Source organism: Geotrypetes seraphini, chromosome 11 (genome assembly GCF_902459505.1).
Source record: "Geotrypetes seraphini chromosome 11, aGeoSer1.1, whole genome shotgun sequence".
NCBI classification, from domain to species: Eukaryota; Metazoa; Chordata; class Amphibia; order Gymnophiona; family Dermophiidae; genus Geotrypetes; species Geotrypetes seraphini.
Window position 1 is genome coordinate 34,832,219 of NC_047094.1, and position 19,655 is coordinate 34,851,873.

General features: G+C 41.6%; 1 protein-coding gene across 2 annotated transcripts in view; it reads right to left on the bottom strand.

Moving 5' to 3' along the window:
• PARN (poly(A)-specific ribonuclease) overlaps positions 1 to 19,655 on the bottom strand; it is a 220,466-nt gene that overhangs the window by 114,182 nt on the left and 86,629 nt on the right. For both annotated transcript variants that reach the window (XM_033963574.1, XM_033963575.1), the window contains exons 16-18: positions 18,077 to 18,152; positions 12,662 to 12,772; positions 12,508 to 12,577 (exon numbers count right to left, since the gene is read on the bottom strand). In XM_033963574.1, coding sequence (XP_033819465.1) covers positions 12,508 to 12,577; positions 12,662 to 12,772; positions 18,077 to 18,152 — 257 coding nt within the window. The remainder of the gene's footprint in view (positions 1 to 12,507; positions 12,578 to 12,661; positions 12,773 to 18,076; positions 18,153 to 19,655) is intronic.

Consider the following 19,655-nt stretch of genomic DNA (forward strand, 5'->3'; position numbering starts at 1 on the left):
AGATTGATCTCGAATCCTAGAAGTTGTAGAAACTGGATGGTTTGGTTGGTGGCCAGAAGGACCGCTTGAGCAGAAGTGTCTTTGATCAACCAATCGTTCAGGTAAGGAAATACATGCAGGTGGTGAGAGCGTAGAAAAGCCGCTACCACAATGAGACATTTGGTGAATATCCTTGGAGATGAGGCAAGACCGAAGGGCAGCACCTTGTACTGGTAATGACAATGATTGATCATGAATCGGAGATATGGTCTTGAGGTTACATTGATCGGTATGTGAGTGTAAGCCTCTTTGAGATCGAGGGAGCATAGCCAGTCGTTTTGATTTAGAAGGGGATAAAGGATGGCTAAAGAAAGCATCTTGAATTTTTCTTTTACTAGATGAATGTTGAGATCGCGAAGATCCAGGATGGGTCTGAGATCTCCTGTCTTTTTGGGAACTAGAAAGTAACGGGAGTAGAATCCCTGCCCCTTTTGATCTAGAGGAACTTCCTCTATAGCGTTCAGAAGGAGGAGGGATTGGACCTCCTGAATAAGGAGGGCCGATTGAGGACTGTTCAAAGCAGACTCTTTTGGCAGGCTTTGAGGTGGAAGAGTCTGAAAGTTGAGAGAGTAGCCGTGGCGGATGATGTTGAGGACCCATTGGTCCGAAGTGATTACTTCCCACCGGCTGAGGAACAGAGAAAGTCGACCTCCTATAGGCTGAGGCAGGAGAGCAGGAATAGGGATACTGGCTATACTGCGGAGAATGAAGTCAAAAGGGCTGTGACTTCTGCTGAGGAGGTTGTTTTACAGCTTGTTGCTGCTGCTGTTGTCTGGGAGGCTGACGTTGCTGTTGCCTCTGACGCCTAGGTTGTTGAGCAGTGGTAGTCAATGGACGAGCTGTGAAGCGGCGTTGATAGGCCGATTGCTGCCTGTATGGTCTTGGCGGAGGAGGCTTCTTTTTATTCTTGAGCAGGGTATCCCAGCGCGTCTCATGAGCAGAGAGCTTTTGTGTGGTTGAGTCCATGGAATCCCCAAAGAGCTCATCCCCTAGACATGGGGCATTGGCTAACCGATCTTGATGGTTAACATCAAGCTCGGATACCCGAAGCCAGGCCAAACGACGCATAGCTACTGACATTGCTGTCGCTCTGGATGTAAGTTCAAAGGTGTCATATATGGATCTAACCATAAACTTACGCAATTGAAGAAGAGACGACAAGCATGTGTGAAAAGCGGGATGCTTTCGTGAAGGAAGATATTTCTCGAAAGAAGCCATGGTGGTAAGGAGATGCTTTAAATAAAAAGAAAAATGAAAAGCATAATTACTAGCCCTATTTGCTAACATAGCATTTTGGTAGAGCCTCTTACCAAATTTATCCATGGCCCTTCCTTCTCTGCCAGGAGGGACAGATGCATATACACTGGCTCCTGAAGTCTTTTTAAGGGTGGATTCGACAAATAAGGATTCATGTGGTAGTTGAGGTTTGTCGAACCCAGGAATGGGAATTACCTTATATAGAGAATCCAGTTTACGTGGGGCCCCTGGGACAGTTAGAGGAGTCTCTAAATTCTTATAGAAAGTTTCCCTCAAGATGTCATGAAGGGGAAGTTTCAAAAATTCCTTTGGAGGCTGATCAAAATCAAGGGCATCCAAAAAAGCTTTAGACTTTTTGGATTCAGCCTCCAAAGGAATGGACAAGGACTCACACATCTCTTTCAAAAAACTAGAGAAAGAGGAAGTGGCCTGTTTGGAGGATGGGTCAGGGACAGCCGAATCCTCCTCCTCTGAGGAACATTCTCCTTCGGAAAGAAAGGGTTCCTCTGAGTCTCCCCACAGATCAGGGTCCCTGACATGGGAAGAATGGTCCCGAGACTCAGGTGTCGACGTTTGCATGTGTCGGGTTTTGCGCACCGACTTACCCGACCTCATCGATACCGTGTCCGGAGAAGTTATCGGTCGCACCGGTGCCGAAGTCTGCACCGATTGATGGTGAACTCTCGGCTCCGGTGCAAGGACTGGCATCGATACCGATGAGGTTAGGTGAAGCGGTACCGAAACAGTGGAAGCGGGTAACACGGGTTCCACAATCGGTATCGATACGGGTTGTTCCACAACCGGTACCGATGGCTCGGTGCGGACTGGCACCGGAAGGTTCGGTGTCATGATAGCAGGAAGGAGTCGTTCTAATTGCTCCTTAAGCTGCACCTGAAGGATGGCCGTAATGCGGTCATCGAGGGATGGCACCGGTACCGCTTTTTTCTTCTGCGGTACCTGCGGTGCCGCTCGACGCCCCGGAGATGAGGAGCCCGATGTCGAGGGACTCACCTCTATAGGGGCGGAGCGCTTCCGCTGGCGTCTTACAGGCGGCAGGATTGGACTCACTGCACTCGAGGCCGGAAGACGTTCCAGCGGGGAAGGCTTCTTAGCCGGCTTACCTGACTGTTGGGATGCCGGTGTGGAATCACGCGGCGTCGAAGACGAGGGTGCCGACTGAATCGGTGCCGAAGCCGGAGTCGAAGGAACGGGGTCGGACATCTCGGCACCGAACAACAATCGCTGTTGAATTAAGCGATTTTTTAATGTCCGTTTTTTTAAAGTAGCACAGCGGGTGCAAGAAGAGGCCTGATGCTCAGGACCCAAACACTGTAAACACCAGTTGTGTGGGTCCGTGAGAGATATAGGCCTAGCACACCGCTGGCACTTTTTAAAACCCGGTTGAGGGGGCATGAAAGGAAAAACGGCTTCCGCCAAATCGAAGGCCGAGGCTTCGATGGTGGCAGAAGGCCCCGCCGGGGAAAACCGAAAATTGAAGAAAAAAATAAAAGTTTTTTTTTTTTTTTTTTAACAAAGTAAAAGAAAGAAAAAAGGCAAATTAAGCCAAACGTTTACGCGAGCGGGAAGGCAAGTTAGGAAAAAATTTCAACAGCCGTTGAAAACGCGTCTTCTTAGCTCCGCGGAAACTAAGAAACTGAGGGACCGCGCGCCTCTGTCGGGCGGGAAGGCACTCGCGCGTGCGCGGTGCGGCCGAGCTAGAACTTTCTAAAAAGTTCTTAGAGTGCAATCACTCTAAAATTGTCCGTACCGGGGCTCCGTCGGTGCCGTCACCCATCAGTCAAGAATATGCTGCCTGCTTGTCCTGGGATAATTCTCAATGTTGGGCTTAAGAGAAATGTTGAAGAAACGTTGAGAATTCAGAAACTCATTTCTGAAGCTTTAAACAAAATACAGATAAATGGCTGTTTTATTGCTGTTGAAATTTGGAAGGAATTGAATGAGCACTTAAAAACAGAACTGTATGATGACAGAATTAAATTACAAGCATAAAAAAATGAATTGGCAAGCACTGTCTCTAGCTTATTATCTTGCAAATATTGTCAAGTTTCAAGTTTATTAAAATTTCTTATACCGCTCAATCAGACTTCTGAGCAGTGTACAATGATAAAAATATCAAACATTATACATTTACCAAAACAGGGTTAAGGACTAAACAACATATGACAAAAAGGGGAAGTTAGTAGCTAAAAGACTTCAATTTATAACAAACTAGCTTTATAGCCCGTTACATTAACGGGTGCTAGAATATATGTGTGTGTCTGTCCTTATTTCTTTCTCTCTCTGTCTCCTTAGCCGCTTTCTGTATTTCTGTCTTTCTTTATTTTGGCTGTCCACCACCACCCCTTGCGTGTTACCCCTGTCCATTCTCCCTTCTTTTTACCTCCCCTGTGTCCACCACCACCCCTTCACTGCTCCCCTTATCCAGCAGCAGCCCTTCTCCCTTTGTTTTACCTCCCCCCTGTCCATCAGCACCTCTTCCTGCTCCCCCTGTCCAGCAGTAGGCCTCCCTTAACTTCCCCCCCTGTCCATCAGCACCTCTTCCTGCTCCCCCTGTCCAGCAGTAGGCCTCCCTTAACTTCCCCCCCCTGTCCATCAGCACCTCTTCCTGCTCCCCCTGTCCAGCAGTAGGCCTCCCTTCCTTTTCCCCCCCTGTCCATCAGCACCTCTTCCTGCTCTCCCTGTCCAGCAGTAGGCCTCCCTTCTCCCCCCCCTTGTCCATCAGCACCTCTTCCTGCTCTCCCTGTCCAGCAGTAGGCCTCCCTTCCTTCCCCCCCCCCCGTCCATCAGCACCTCTTCCTGCTCCCCCTGTCCAACAGTAGGCCTCATCGGATATAGAGTCCTTGCTGTCCCCCCTTCAATTCCCGCGGGCCTGACTACAAACCTGGTGATTCCAGCAGCACGTGCAGCAGTCTTCACACGCTGCTTCGGGTCCTTCTACTGCCCTGATTTACTCTGGCACGTCCCTGATGACATCATCAGAGACGTGGCAGAGCAAATCAGGGCAGTAGAAGGGCCCGAAGCAGCGTGTGAAGACTGCTGCATATGCTGCTGGAATCACCAGGTTCATAGTAGGGTCCGCGGGAAGGGAAAGAGGCGCTCTAAGTGTAAGGGAGCCGGGAGAGGAGCCGCCGCCGCCGCTGTGAACTTTAAAGTAGGCAGTAAAGTGTAAGGGAGCTGGAAGAGGAGCCACTGCCGCCACTGTGAACTTTAAAATAAGGGAGCCAGAGCCGGCAAGACCGCACATCACCTTGCAGTCTGCGAGAGAGGGAGCGTTAGCCACGGACCTACGGATCACAGATCACGCAGGTATGAGTGCGCATGCGCGGCTAGCGTTTTATTATATAGGATAGGAACGAGAGGTAAAAAAGGGAGATCAACAATATTTATTAGAAAAGAAGAACAAGTAAGGGACAAACAGTAGTTGGTAAAGTAAATTTGCAAGATAAAATTGTGAAATGAAGAAATTTGAATTTTAGCCCTTATAAGGGCAGTTATGTTTTAAAGGCATCCTGGAAAAAAAATGTTCTTAATTTTGCCTTCAAATGAGGTAAACTTGCAATATCTGGTACCATGATCAAACCTTAAGTACTGAAGAAGAGAAATTAGCTGTGACATGGGTATCCAGGAATCATCCATCTGTAGTGGATCTTAAGAATCTTAACCCTCTTCATCAACTTGTTCTATAGACTTCTTTTAGAATTCACACTAGTGTTTTCATTTTATCATGCTATATTTTCAAGAGCCACAAAAGAGGAGAGGATGAAGAAAGAGCAGAGACACAAGTGGGGAGGAAATGAGCTGGGTAATGAGATCACATGAAATGAAAGGCAGTGGGAGAAAGACAATTCTGAGATAATGGAATGAGGAAATACTGCAAATGATCAACTAGAGAAATGAGGATAATGGGATATAAGCAGAGAATAGAAAGGATCCTTTAGAAAAGTCTGCCATGACAAAAGATATGTATGCAAAGCATTGAATCTTACCAAAAGTTAAGCATTCATAAACATCTACAGTAAAGTGGGAGCTCTTACTAAGGTCTTAGACCTGCCACAATAAAATCTTGATGCATCATTCATACTGACTTATGAAAATGTCCAATGAAATCTTAGATTTAAATAGTTAATGGTCAGAAGGCAAGACTTAAAACAATCTGCAGTTTCAGTAGCAGAACACTGATAGCCATTTCCATTGTCAGGCATGGAATGCTTTCAAATTGGTTATAAACAGCAGTATCAGGGATGTCACAAATCAAATTCCTTATTCTGTTGGTTTGAAACTGGTAATTTCCTTTTTTATTTTGGTTTGCATATTTTCATTCCAAAATGAAAAATAATTTTATTCCTTCCATCTTTCATACCTTTCAGGCAGCTCAAATGATCTTCCCCAGAAGGTTCAGGGCTGTCTCTTGATATGCAGCCTCAAAGCAGTCTTCTCCTCCTTCCCTGGGCCTGAGCACATCAACCGTGGCTTGCTCAGGCCCAACTCAAAGGGGCATTAAACCTGAACCTCACTCTACAGAAAAGCATTGCCACTGTTTGAGTGTTTATAGCTAATCCTTAATGGTGTGCAGTATGTTACTCCTAGGGGAATTCTGTACAAAAATATTACATCAATTCTGTACACAATAGTTATCAAAATACAGTATAACCACCATGTCCAACAGAAATTAAACTTCTAAACTGAAGAGGTCTTACTCAAAGATGCAAAAATGTTAAGAAAAAAGTTAAGAAGCTAGGGCTTCTGGATTTTAATGATTTTTATTTCAGCAATCCACTGAGTCCAAGGGGAGCTCTAAGCTGCAGGTGGTGCTGACTTTCTGTAGCAACAATTGTGTTCATACCTCTTGCTACAAATATCATTACAAAAAACATAATTAAAATACAAATCAGTGCTACCTGCAATTCATTTTATGACCTGTAGAAGCTCTAACCAAAAGTCTGCAGATCATTTTCCTCCCTACATACTCACAATGTGCACACATTATACCCCTCCTTCAAACACTTACTCCTACCCCAATTCATCCTTGTTTTCCCTCAGCTCATCTACCCCCACTTCTCCCACATGCTACCTCACTCAGTTCTTCACCCCCCACCCCACATGCCCCTTTTCTAGTCTCCACCAAGATCTATGTTAGGGGTAAAACTGGACTTTTTCCTGCACTGCTATAATGTTTGTGCTGCATTAATTGATATTGTAACTTACCTTGAACTCTTCTTTGGAGGATCTGGAGGAATATAAGACTACAAATAACATAACGCCTGTGTATTGCTCTATGATGTGACAGCATTGTGCACAGTTCTGGTTACCTCAAAAAAAGATGGTCAATCAGAAAATACAGAGAAAGGTGATGACGACGACGACTCCATTAGAAAGGCAGACTATAGTTACAGTTATTCAACTTGGAAAGAGTCAGTTGAGGAGCGATATGATAAATGTCCAAGGTGGAACAGAACAGGTGTAGATAGATAAAAAGTAAGGGGATAGGATTTAATATATAACCTTCCTGTGGTTACAATCAAAGCTGATTAAATACAGGTATTATTTTGTATCTGGGCCAATGGAGGGTTAAGTGACTTGCCCATTCTCAGGCTGATGTGCTAACCAATAGGCTACTCCTTTACAGCTAGTACAAAGACTACGGCAAATGTCATTAAGTTACTAAGCAGAACATTTAAAATGAACAGGAAAAAAATTTCCACAGCACAATCTCTTGAATGTTTTTAATATTTTTTCTTTAATTTTTTTATACGACACTTGCATGTATGACACCTGAATGTTAGAAAGCTAAGAGAGCTGTGTACATTCAGGAAGAGTGGCAGACTTAGGAATAGGCAGCATGGAATCCTGCTAAGTACTTGTGACCTGGTTTGGCCACTATTAAAAACAGGATAAGAGGGTTGAAAAAACTTTGCAGATGATACCAAAATGCGCAATAGAGTAGACACATGAAGAAAGACCCGGCAAAGCTTGAAGAATGGTCTGAAATTTAGCAGCTAAAATTTAATGCTAAGAAATGCAAGATCATGCATTTGGCCTGCAAAATCTCAAGGGAACGGCACAGTTTAGAGGGTGAAGAACTTATGTGCATGACGGAAGATTTCCGATCGGCTGTGTGAGCGGCAGGGCAGTCGGAGTAGAAGACGAGCCTCGCGGCTCGAGTTATATTTAACCCCGCGGGTCCCCCATCGTCCCCGTTCAGCTCTCTCTCCTGTGCACCCCCTGGTAGTACTGCCCTGATGGCGGCCCTGCGCGTGCCAGCTGCAAGGCCTTCGCGTGCCACAGGTTCGCCATCGCTGCCCTAGGACTACAAGGTTTAATTTTGTTTTCACTTTTGAGCTTTCTGGACCTTGCCGTTTCCACAGAAAAGGCTGTCCAGATCTCTCCCAGTCTACCAAGCAGTAGGATAGATGGACTACCACAAATTTTAAAGAAAATAAAATTAAGCCATGGGGACTGACCTAATTTAAAAAGAAAAATAAAGTAGGAGCTGCAACTTGAAAAAAATAAATCCCACATTCTATAACCTTGTCGCTATCAAAGTTTCTCAAAGAGCTGTGCAAAAAAATTCAAAAATCCATCTTAAAATACCACTTCTCTAAGGGGGGGGGACTTCAGAGCATATAAGAAACTAAGGGGCCCTTTTATTAAAATTTAGCATGCACTAACAGATATCAGTGTGCATTAAGTGCCAAGTAGCCCATAGGCATAAAATAGGTTATGCAGCAATTAGCATACACTAATGTCCATTAGCATGCACTAAGTTTTAATGAAAGTGCCCCTACATGACTTTTCACCCACAATTACTGTAAATTCAGCTCAGTAATAAATCTCCAAACCTATCACTGATATCTTAATCATACCCCATGCCATGAATAAAATGCAAAAGGTTTTTATTGATTTCATCATACTATTCTGCAATATGTTCAAAGCATACAGGAAAATAATCTATTTCAGACCAAATTTAAGAAGAATCTGATAGCTATGCTACAGAATATTAAATGTCTTAAAATAAGGAACAGTGTTCATTCATAGTTTGCATTTGATTTAGAAGTTGTGTGGAAAATTGCTTGCATGTCCACTTAGAAATTGTACTTCTGTTAATCATTTGCATGCTTAAAACATGTTCCTGTGTGCGTGCAATGTTTGCTCTAAAATGAAATGTGTCAAATATAGTAGTAGTAAATGTCTGGGGGAAAAAAAAAAAGAGAAAATTTGTTTGAGAATTTGTTTGAGAGATTCCTTACTTGGAATCACTGTATAGCAAGCCCTATTCCAGATTGAAAGACACACAACCCAATGCTTGCTCTTGCTTGAACTGTTTACCAAATGAAAAAAGGAAACGGAGGAAGTACTTCTCAGGGCTGAAACAAAAGGACACAAACTTGATATATAGGTACAAGCTATGTTTAAAGCTGAGCACAAGAACAATCTAGGAGCGTCGCTCATGGATTTTATATGGTCGCTAGCAAAAATACTTGCAAATCTGGAAAATCTGCTCACACAGAAAAATTTTTTTTTTTTTTTTAGAACTTGTCGCTTACATGAGAAACAATTTGCGTTACCTAAGATGGCGATCTGAATGTTTGCGGAGACGCCGTCGTTCTCGTGGTGGAATTGAATTATGGTGAAAAGGAAGTCAAAGGTTCGGGTTTTTCCCGTTGAAGTAGCGGCACCATCGGGGCCGATGGATTCCTTCGTGGAACATGGCTCGCGAACGCCACAACCGGAGGTATCCTCGGCTGGAGAGACCGCACAAGCTGAGGTGCAGGATCTCTCCTTTGAGGCAGTCATTCTTTCTCCGGATGAGCGTAGACCGCCTGCCTGCCCCGTAGCAACGGAGGAGTCGTTTGCCGACGTGCCGGCTCGGGATGCCCTCTTGCTGTCCTCTCGGAGTGGGAGGACTAACCCGGTATGGGGGAAGGAGGAGCCCTTAGGATCGCAGGAAGCGGTTCAGAGAACTCAGCAAGCTCAAGTACTCTCTTCAACTATTCAGGAGGCTCCAGGTATTTTGGGAGCCCATGAACTTTCCCTGATTTCTGGAGTGGTTACTGAAACTATGGTCACAACAGGGCATATTGGAACTGAGATTGTCCCCTTGCAAAGGCCTAAGGTAATTACAATGGAATCCATATGGGAAGCCATATCAAATATGCAAACTTCTCTGGGGAGTCAAATTCAACAGTTATCTTCACGCTGTACTACTGTTCTTTCAGAAAATTTGGAACTTAAAAATAAGGTATCAAGTCTGGAGAACAAAATGAGTGACACTGAGACTAAAGTAAAAACTTTGGAAGTACAAGCCCTGACTTGGGTTAAGGACAGTGCTAGCTTGCACTTTAAACAAGAAATGCTGGAAAACTCTATTAGGAGGAATAATCTTCGGATTATTAATTTTCCAAAAGTACAATCCACAACTGCCCTTACTATGTTTAAAAGATATTTGTCAGAAATTTTGAAAGTACCAGAAATCTCGTACCCGCCTCTCTCAAAAATATATTACCTTTTAAAAAGAATTAAACCTCAAAATCCAAACCTAGATCAGCAGAATTTATCTGCTGATAGTTTGGATTTGACTCAGATTTTAGAGAGATCAGATACTGAGATTCAGGTCCCAGCTACTTTAATAGTACAGTTTGCAATTGATTCGGATAGGGACTGGATGCTTAGGATGTTTTTTAAGCATAAAGATGTTCCGTTTATGACAAACATAATTAGGATGTACCCTGATGTATCTCGTCCAACCCAGAGAAGAAGAAAACAGTTTTTGGTATTAAGACCTCAGGCTGTACAAATAGGGGCAACCTTTGTTCTAAGATACCCCTGTAAGTGTGTTATGACATTTGAAGGAAATAGATATGTATTTTATGAACCACAACAGTTATCTAAGTTTATCTCAGATAGAGAGTCATCATGAGCTTCTCTGTTTTCAAATTAGCTCAATGCAGATTGTTCAAGAGCAGTCAGATCGCCTCTTTATTGTCTTTTATTTAATTTCCTAAATGTTTTATTTCAGTTTTTTCCTTAACTTCATCTCCAATATACATTGTGGACTAACAATGCTTTGTATAGTTTGATTTTCTTAAGAATTTTGGAAAGTGATTTATTTCAATGTACAGTGTATGTTTGCTTATTGACTTGTAACTATTGTCAATTATTAAAACTCAATAAATATTAAATTTAAAAAAAAAAAGAGAAACAATTTGCACGCACCAGGTCAATCCTTAGAGAGCATTGGGTACAAGTCAAAAATGAACAAAAAATGGAATCTGAATATCTAGCTCATACTCTGCTGATTTCTAAAAATATAAGTCTTCTACAAGACTGTAGTGTGGATCTTTCTATATAGAAAAGATGTTTTAAAAGCTGTCCAGATCTTTTTACCAGTTATGCTCAGTAAGATGATATCTAAAGACCTGAACATTTCACTGGGCCCAAGTACAGCTTCCTTAGTGAAAGTAGGCAGGCTGTTTTGGGGGGAAAAGTTTTAGAGAAGTCCTCAAAATTCCAGTGTCCTCTTCATGCAAGAATATGCTTAGAAACTCGCATCATGTCATCCCTAATCTCCACCACTAAAAATGGAAGGGGGAGCTGGAGATGGAGACAAGGCAGACAGTATAACAGGAAAGTCCATGTGAATTCATAAGCATGGCTAAGAAGTAAAAGCTGCAATTGTTTTAGTCAAGTAACTTCCTTCTTAGGCTTCCAGCTTTTTAGTAGGCTAGTGCTACAACCCTCCACTCGCAACTACTTTGCGTTCTTTCCCATCTTTTACAGCCTTCTCAGGTGAGCCTAGCCACCTTCTAATGACAGTCCTTATCCAGAAGACATTAAATCTAATCTAATCTAAACCTTAAGTTTATATACCGCATCATCTCCATGAGAATGGAGCTCGACACGGTTTACAAGAACTTAAAATAGTGGGTAGAGAAGAAGAAAAAGGATTACATGAACTTATGTGTAGAAGGGGGAGAGAAAGGGGGGAAGGATAGAGCTACAATTTGCTGAAAAGCCAGGTTTTCAGTTGTTTGTGGAATAACTGAAGGGGGCTCAGGTTCCGCAGCGGGGTGGTTTACATTCGAAGAAGGCTGGACAATCAGTGAATTACAGGAGGCCAGAATGAGGGTTACATAAGAAAAAGAAAGAGGATATTAAATTGCATCGTGAAAGATAGGGAATATATCCTTGAGAGTGGAGAGGCTTCTGTTGGAATACTGAGTCATGATCTTTTGTGAGCAGGTTGGAGCCAGGTCTCGGTTTAATACTAAATTTAAGCTGGTGCACACTGTTGATTGTGAGCCTGGCAGAAGCTAGTTCCTTGTGAAGACTTTAAGAGGCTTTATTTTCCCTATGAAGTTACCACACCTATGAAGTGTACAGGCTTCAGCATATCTGTTTGAACCCATTAACCAAAAGGTTTGTTTTACTTTTATACTGCTGTTTGGCTGCATCTGTGAATGCTTTGCGTCTAACCCTCACTCTTGCTACCACAATGTAATATTTCATGCCTACTTTCAGAAACTAAATCTATCTTCTGGCAGAAGTGAAACAAAGTGGGGGGTGGGGCAGGGAGAAGTTTGGTTTGTGCTTGGTGTTTGCCTATCATCCATATATACATTTACTACGCAGTAGGGCACCTATGATGTGCCAGTTGGAGGGTTAAGCCATTTTCTTTCTTCTTGTACTGTTATGCTTCTGTACATGCTCCTGGTTGCACTGCACACAATTGTTCAAGGGCGGGAGTTGGTAGGAGAGGGAGGGGGGGTTCCAGCATGTTATTATGGTAAAAAAAATTTTGATGACCTGATATTGTCGCTACTCCTTTAATTGTATTTGTCTATACTTGGTTGGCGCTGTTTGCTATTCTTGTTTTGCTGTTACGTTATCATCAATAAAATTGTTTAAACATAAAAAGTCCAATACTTCAGCACCACCTAGTGGATTTTTTTTTTTTAACCATGCCTCTTTCCATCCTCTGAAGTGAGCAACAACTTGCCAGAGCAAAGAAGTTAGAAATGAAAAAAATGGCTTGGCCCCATGGCTCAGGTTGTAGTAGCACTGCTGATGATTTGGATTGTGTACACTTTGAAGATAGTTTCTCAATGAAGAAAGGAAAGTAGCTGATGCTATTGTGCCATGACAATTTTCACACCATATTTGCTCTAAAAAGTACTTTCAAAAATTACTTACTTGTTATAAAAAGGTTCAATGAGTTTTGATCGGGCAGATACATTGGGCTTGGGAGGATTCAGGAAGGAACCTGTTGAGCAAAAATAGGAGAAGTCAGAGCATAGGGTACAGACTCAAATACTTAAACCAGGGAGATTTAGACTCAATTGAATACCTAGGAAGTTTGCCATGGAGATGAAGCAGAGTCCAGTGATGTATGCATCGTAGCCTGCTTCATGAAGCTGTTCAGAAGCCGTGTCATAACTTGGAAAACCTTCTGCGCTTTCTGAAGGAAATAAAAAATTATTCCTGGGCAAAATATAAAAGCAGTACTATACTAAGCAACATATGAATTGTCAACATTAGTAAAAGATCCATTCTAACATTCAGAAGCAGGAGCTGAAATCCCAATCTACTACTTTTCCAGTTGCTAACCCCATTTTTGCCATTTGAGCAATTTTCGCAGTGTGCTTTCCTAGAAGACAGGCAGCCGATTGCCCAGGCAGAAAAGAAATGACCATTTTCTCCAGTATTTGTTTTTCAGCAGCAACATCAACCCATGAGCCTACACACAATTAGTACTTTAAAAATCATGCCAAAACTTGACAAAATCCTTCTTTGTTATTGTGCAACTGGGCTATCTATAATTGTGAACTATTCAATATGGCTTTTTTTTTTATCTGTAATCCGCTTAGGTGTAAGTGGAATACAAAGTTTTAAAATAAATAGTCAATTTTATTAAGTTAAACTAATTAAGCATTATTTACTACCCGAAAGAATATAGGATTATATAAGTATTATGCATGTTTCTTCATCTGTTAAAGCTGGCAAACTGCTAAGCAATGCCAAATAAAGTATTTATAGCACTTTCCTATTTAGAAGCTAAACCCTCCTATATGTTATGGCATATTAAAATGTAGAAACAGACGATTTCTACAGTCAAGGTCACATATGCTCATAATAGATGCATCTTTTTCAGAAACCTAAATGTTAAGTACCTAAAGAACTCAATGTTACCCATACCCAATTCCAAGAACTAGACTTTGGCCAGTCCCAGTTTTGAACTCAACAGTTTTGAATATCAACAGTGTGGTACTTTCAAGTTCTTCATTCTATCCATCAGAATCAGTCCTGCAGGTCTCAATGTTTTAATACACACTTCCCTGAAATTCAGGGCTGGCCTAAAATCTCTTGGAACTGGGGAACTTGGTAGTTGTAAAAACTAGGAATGCAGACCTCGCATTCTAATTTGTGTTTTATGCTAGGGTGCCAAAGTTTCTACAAATGTACATGGAAACCTCATTACAGTTAGTCACCTCCCACCTATGCATGATGCAAAGCAATGTATTACATCAATGGAGACAAGTTGAACAGCACAAAATGTGTATTGTCAAACAGAATGGCCTGCAGAGTACAGTTATAATTAGAGTCCCAGTTTGCTGTGGTCCCAGGAACTGCTGCAAAATGTATTTTATGCTGTAGAATGCCATCAGAATAGACTGCTAAGACACACCAAAACCTACCACCACCTCCCTATGTGTTAGTGCACAGGCTTCCTATTGATTGCTAGACTGCAGTACCCTCTTACTGCCAACACAAAATCTCTAGTTTCTTTGTATGACTAGGCTGAAGCAATTGCATGCAATATGAAAACTTAAAAAATAATTAACAGATGCCACTAAGCAATGCAATAAAGAAAAATTTGGTCTTACCTGCTAATTTTATTTCTTAGAGTCCAACCAGATGAGTCCAGAAGAAATAGGTTATGCCAAACAGCCAACAGATAAAGACAGAGACCCAAGAGCTGAGAGCTCTGCCCTAGAAGAGCAACAGAGCAATCATAGCTCTCTTGTATTCCTGTAACTACCCAAGCAGCCCCTGTACAAAGAATACAGGAAGAAAGACTATGGGGGAAAGAATAAAGGACTACAGATCATAGCCATGGTATCTTGGGGAAAAGTCAGAGCTTATGGTTCTGCCCTAAAGACTACACGAGACAGAAGACCAATTTTGAGTGATCGACATGGAACCCTTTTGTCCTTCTTTAGGGCGGGTCTTTGGACTGGTCTGTTTGAACTGAAATTCCCACTTCTCTTGTGTTTTATAGAACTTGGGAGGACCACACATTATTTCTGAAATTCTTCTAGCCAAGTAAAATGCTAACAAAACCAACTTCAAGGTGAGATCCTCAAAGAATGTTTTCTCCTGCTCACTGAATCCAGTGCAAACATGCTCTAGCAATATAAGCATCACACACCACTGCCTGCAGCCACTTTAAAAGCTCATCTGAATACAGATTCACTTATGATCCCGTATAATCTTCAGAACCATAATATCTCTACTGGCATGGTTGTCTCTTTGATGACTACCATCACCAAGGTGCTACTTTTGGTAACTTCAACCTTTCCTTCTTCTCAGAAGCAGAAGATAAGATTTATCCATAGCTCTTTCCATAAGAAGGCCAGCCTTTAGAGCATGCCACTCTGCTATGATGAGGGTTTGATTTGTTTAATGAACTGGAAACACTCTGGTGGGCTTACAAATCTGATAGGATCCCCAATACTCAAAGCTTCTAATGTCTGCAAGATCATTCTCATGTGTTCTTCTCTCTAGAAGAGGCATTCAATGGTAGAGGTCATTTCCTTAAATCAATGAGAGTTCTCCTTCCTCTAAAGGATCAACCAAAGAAGTTCCTCTATCTACACCACTCAGCATACTCCAAAGAGTTTGCACCAGTATCTCCAGAAGCTCCCAAGAAGACCTCAGCATCTTTCAATGAGACCATTCTTCATCCTTTTTACATGAGAAGGGGCATATATAGGCTTGGACTGCTCCCAAGCACTTAATTTGCTAAACTCCCCTGAGACTAATGCATAAGAAAAGTTTTGTGGAAAAGGACAAACCATAGGAAAAAGTCACAGACCTGCTGCTGTTCACTTGAAAATACCTCCATCCTGAATAGTCAGGAACAGTAAAATAAGGGGACTTCCTTCAAGGTTAAGTATGTTGAAGACTTTGTCTTCTCTAGTTCAGCTGCCTTGGAACAGGAAATGGCCACTTTTTTCCATGCTATTCTGGAGTTCTTTACCTCTGAGGAGGTAGAGGATGCCTGCTTCCACAATCACCCCATCTGGAGTACTCAGGAGCTGGAGAGGACGACTGCAGATGAGATGTACAGTTCTCGCAACAGGCACAGCACCCCATAACATGAGCACCTCTTCACTGCTTCTCAAGGTGCTTCCATCTCATTGTGACTCTCCTTGGCAAGAACAGCTAATGAATCCCGATGGCATCCAGCTGGTATGGCAGGGGAAGTACCTAGATTCCTCCAGGTAGTCCTTAAGGTACATATGCCCTAGATCTAGGATTTCCACAATGAACATGCCAATTGATCTCAGATATTCATTGTATAAATCCTGAAAACCAGGCTGCATGTGAATCTCAAGGACTAGATTTGAGGATCCCTGCCCTAGATTCTTTTCCATCTAACTAAGCTCAACCAGGTAACTAATTCTCCAAACTAGGACCTACCTCACCAGCCTAGTCTTCTGCTACACAGAACACCCACCAGCATCTGCTGAACACAGAGAATATTGGTGAGCTATGGCTGCATATTGTTTCTTAAAAGTTAGAGCTTACAGTTTTTAGGCTGCTGTCTCGATCTGCTGGCTGACAGAAATAACCTATGTATTCTGGACTGGTCAGGTTAGAAAGAAAAAGAAGTTTAGATTTGCAAAATCTGAGAGGTATCTTTTCCACATCTCTGCTTACTTGGTGAAATTTCACCCATTTTTCCATATCCATCTGAATCTATGCTAGTCGCCTCATAAAAAAACACAAGCAGCAATAAGGCATTTTAAAATTCTCTTCTCATTCAATGCCAGACATCATAGGTGCCTGCTCTGAGTGTAATGTGTGGGTTGAGCACTCACAATATTGAGCAATCTCCTTCATTGTACCTAGGAAGGGGTAATTTGTGCTGCATTTAGCATCCAAATCATTTTGAAAAGTTGGCTCCTTTGGCTGGTATGATTGAGTTAACAACCAGCTAGCATCAAGCTATTCATCGCAAGAATTATCCCATTTAACATGACAGACATACAGTTTACAAGTAGCAAGTAGCATTCAAAAAATTTCAGGACAACTACTACTGATGTTTTAACTGAAAACTTTTAAAGTAATGAACTCTTCAACTTGGTCTTAGCTAAGCTTTTAAACCTCTTCCATTTAGGACCTTACAGCAAGAGAAAAATATTTAACAAAATGCTATCACACATGATTTTCTACCAAAGAATAAGCTGAAAGATCCAGTCCAAAAGGGCTAGCATCCTGTCCAATTTAGAAGACAAATATAAACTTTCTGGTTATTTGTTTCTGACTAGTAACAGAAGCAAGTTAGCCTAAACCTGACCTTTTCTTGCCACTTATGCAGCTTTAAATGCTCCTTGTTACCCATGACATTTTATTGCCTGGAAATATTCATCAGGCATAAATCATGTGACCTCCCAGGAGTCAAGCAGGCTTATTCTTTTGGCTTATTTTAATCCTGCCATTAAGACATACCTAATATCTCATCTAAAAAGACCTAGACAAAAAAAAATTCTAGAACCATTTTTGGTAAACAAAGTAAAATCTAGCCTATGCTACTAGGTTTTTACATGTTTTATATTTGCTCTACCAATTCTTCTTGACCTTATTAGTGTGTCTCACATTTCTACCCTACTAGAATAAAATTAAAATTTATGGACACTAGTCACTCTCCCTTTAACAGCTCTGTTGTTATCACTGCGGGAATAAGATCAGATGAAAAATCCTGGTGCTAACCTAGTGGCTCAGGGGCAGCACAGTGTGCATTCTGATGCAGAGTACCCAAGTTTCTTCTCTGGGAAGGTCAAGAATGCTTTCAAAGCAAGTATTCATGGCCCCCTAGGGAAGGGGAGCATTACCATTGTTCAGTGACACTTAGCACCTGGACTCCCAAGACCACAGCTCTAGAGGGATTACAATTTCATGACTCTTGCCCAAGGACCATAACCATGATGGATAGCCTAAAAAACATGGATTAAATATCGGATAATACAAGGCTCATGGCATAAGATCCCAGCCCCAATTTAGACTGAGCAGGAACTGCAAAGATTTGGAATATGTTGAGGCAAGAAATAAAAACCCAACCCAAGCCCCAGACCTTTAATTTACTAAATTATTCCTAATTGTGCTCCCTTGAATCTGCCATAGAGTCAGTCACCAAGGAAACATGGGGTAGGAGAAGGGGCATTATGAAGCTGTAGCAGAGACTTCCTGAAGCCAGCTAGTCAAGGAATCTCCACGGCCAACCACACTTCAATTCCCAGTGTACTCCCCACACATGCCATAACACTGCACTTACCAGTTTAACACAGCAATTTAACACACCTCTAACAAAAATGTAGCTCTCTCTTTACTTGCAGGCTAGCAATGTCATTCATTTTTCTAGTGATTAAGACAAGAAGTCACTAAAGACAACCATTAAATATTTCTGCTTATATAGGCAATTCTGGATAGTTTCTGACCATTAAGGGTCTGTGACAGAAGTGTTTAATTGCAGACCTACCAACTTTAGGAGGTTTGAATGGTGTTTCTTTTAATCGCTTCTCCAGTTCTGCAAGGGATGTGTTGTTAATAATTTCCTAGGAACAAAGAGCAGAGAGAGATGTATCCAGCCAAATCAATATGAGTCATCTGGATGTAGCATTATCTAACTGCCACCTTGGGTATACATTGTACACATCACTTCTAAAAAAAGACCAATTATAGTTGTAAATAAAAGGGTTGATATTCAAAGTAATTTAACCAACCAGAAACAGCACCTGGCCAGGTAAATCACTCATTCAAGTCTATCCACTGATATTTAGCATCCTTTAACTGGTTAGCGCCGCCGAGTATGAACAAATACCACTAAACTCAAAACCAGCTATTTTGTAGAATGTGCATGTGCAAAGTCAGCACTTAACTATCTAAGGCTCTCCTATACAAAGCCATACTAGTATTTTTAGCGCATGCTGCGGCGGTAAGAACCCTGACACTCATAGGAATCCTTTAAGAATTGGAGTTCTAAACCGCCACTAAAAACACTAGCATGGCTTTGTAAAGGAGGAGTAAGTTCAGCAGTTAAATCAGATCACATAAAAGTCAATCCTATCTTTATGCGGTATTGCAACATTTAGTATTCAACTGCATAAGCACTTAACTATCTAAGACTGTGGTTCTTAAACCTGTCCTGGGGAACCCCCCAGCTAGTCGATATCCCTAATGAATATGCATGAGGCAGATTCACATATAATGGTTGTGACAGGCATGCAAATCTGCCTCATGCATATTCGCATATAATGGATGACAGGCATGCAAATCTGCCTCATGCATATTCGCATATAATGGATGACAGGCATGCAAATCTGCCTCATGCATATTCATTAGGGATATCTTGAAAACCTGATTAGCTGGGGGTTCCCCAGGACAGGTTCAAGGACCACTGACCTGAGAGATAGCCAGCCACATAAACCCAGATATTCAATGCTGGTGCCTGGACATGGCCCAGCATTGAATATCCAATCCAATCCTTGGTTTTATATACTGAGAATATCCAGGAATAACGTGGCTGCCAGCTAAATATCTACCCCAAATTTAATTCATGGATATTTAATAGAAGTAGAATATAATGCAAGTTTAAAGGAGACCAGTACAAGGTAAATATCATGTAGGTTTGTTACTTTAATTTTAAGTTTCTGCAGCAGATTTGCTTCAACTTGAAATTTGCATAATTTTGTTGCAGAAATGCTATTTCTGAAGGAGCTCAATGCTAGGTAACTTAATTATTGATCTGCTTACACACAAAACAAACTATGCAATTTAGAAGTTAAACCCCAAAATATCAAGTACATGTTTTTGATTATGTTTTAATAATAGTACACAATGTAGCTATACATTCAAACTTTAAAAAAATAAAGACTGAAGTTTACCATAAGCTACATGCACTTTCTCTGATATGATTCACTCCTATTTAGAAATATTGATGTTTTCCTGCGAGTTCTGTATTCTCATCTAAAGCTATGTGTTACTGTTTTAAATCAAAATACGCATTTCAGGATTAAAAGACCATCCAAAACAATTAGAAAACATTTGAGGGTACTCTA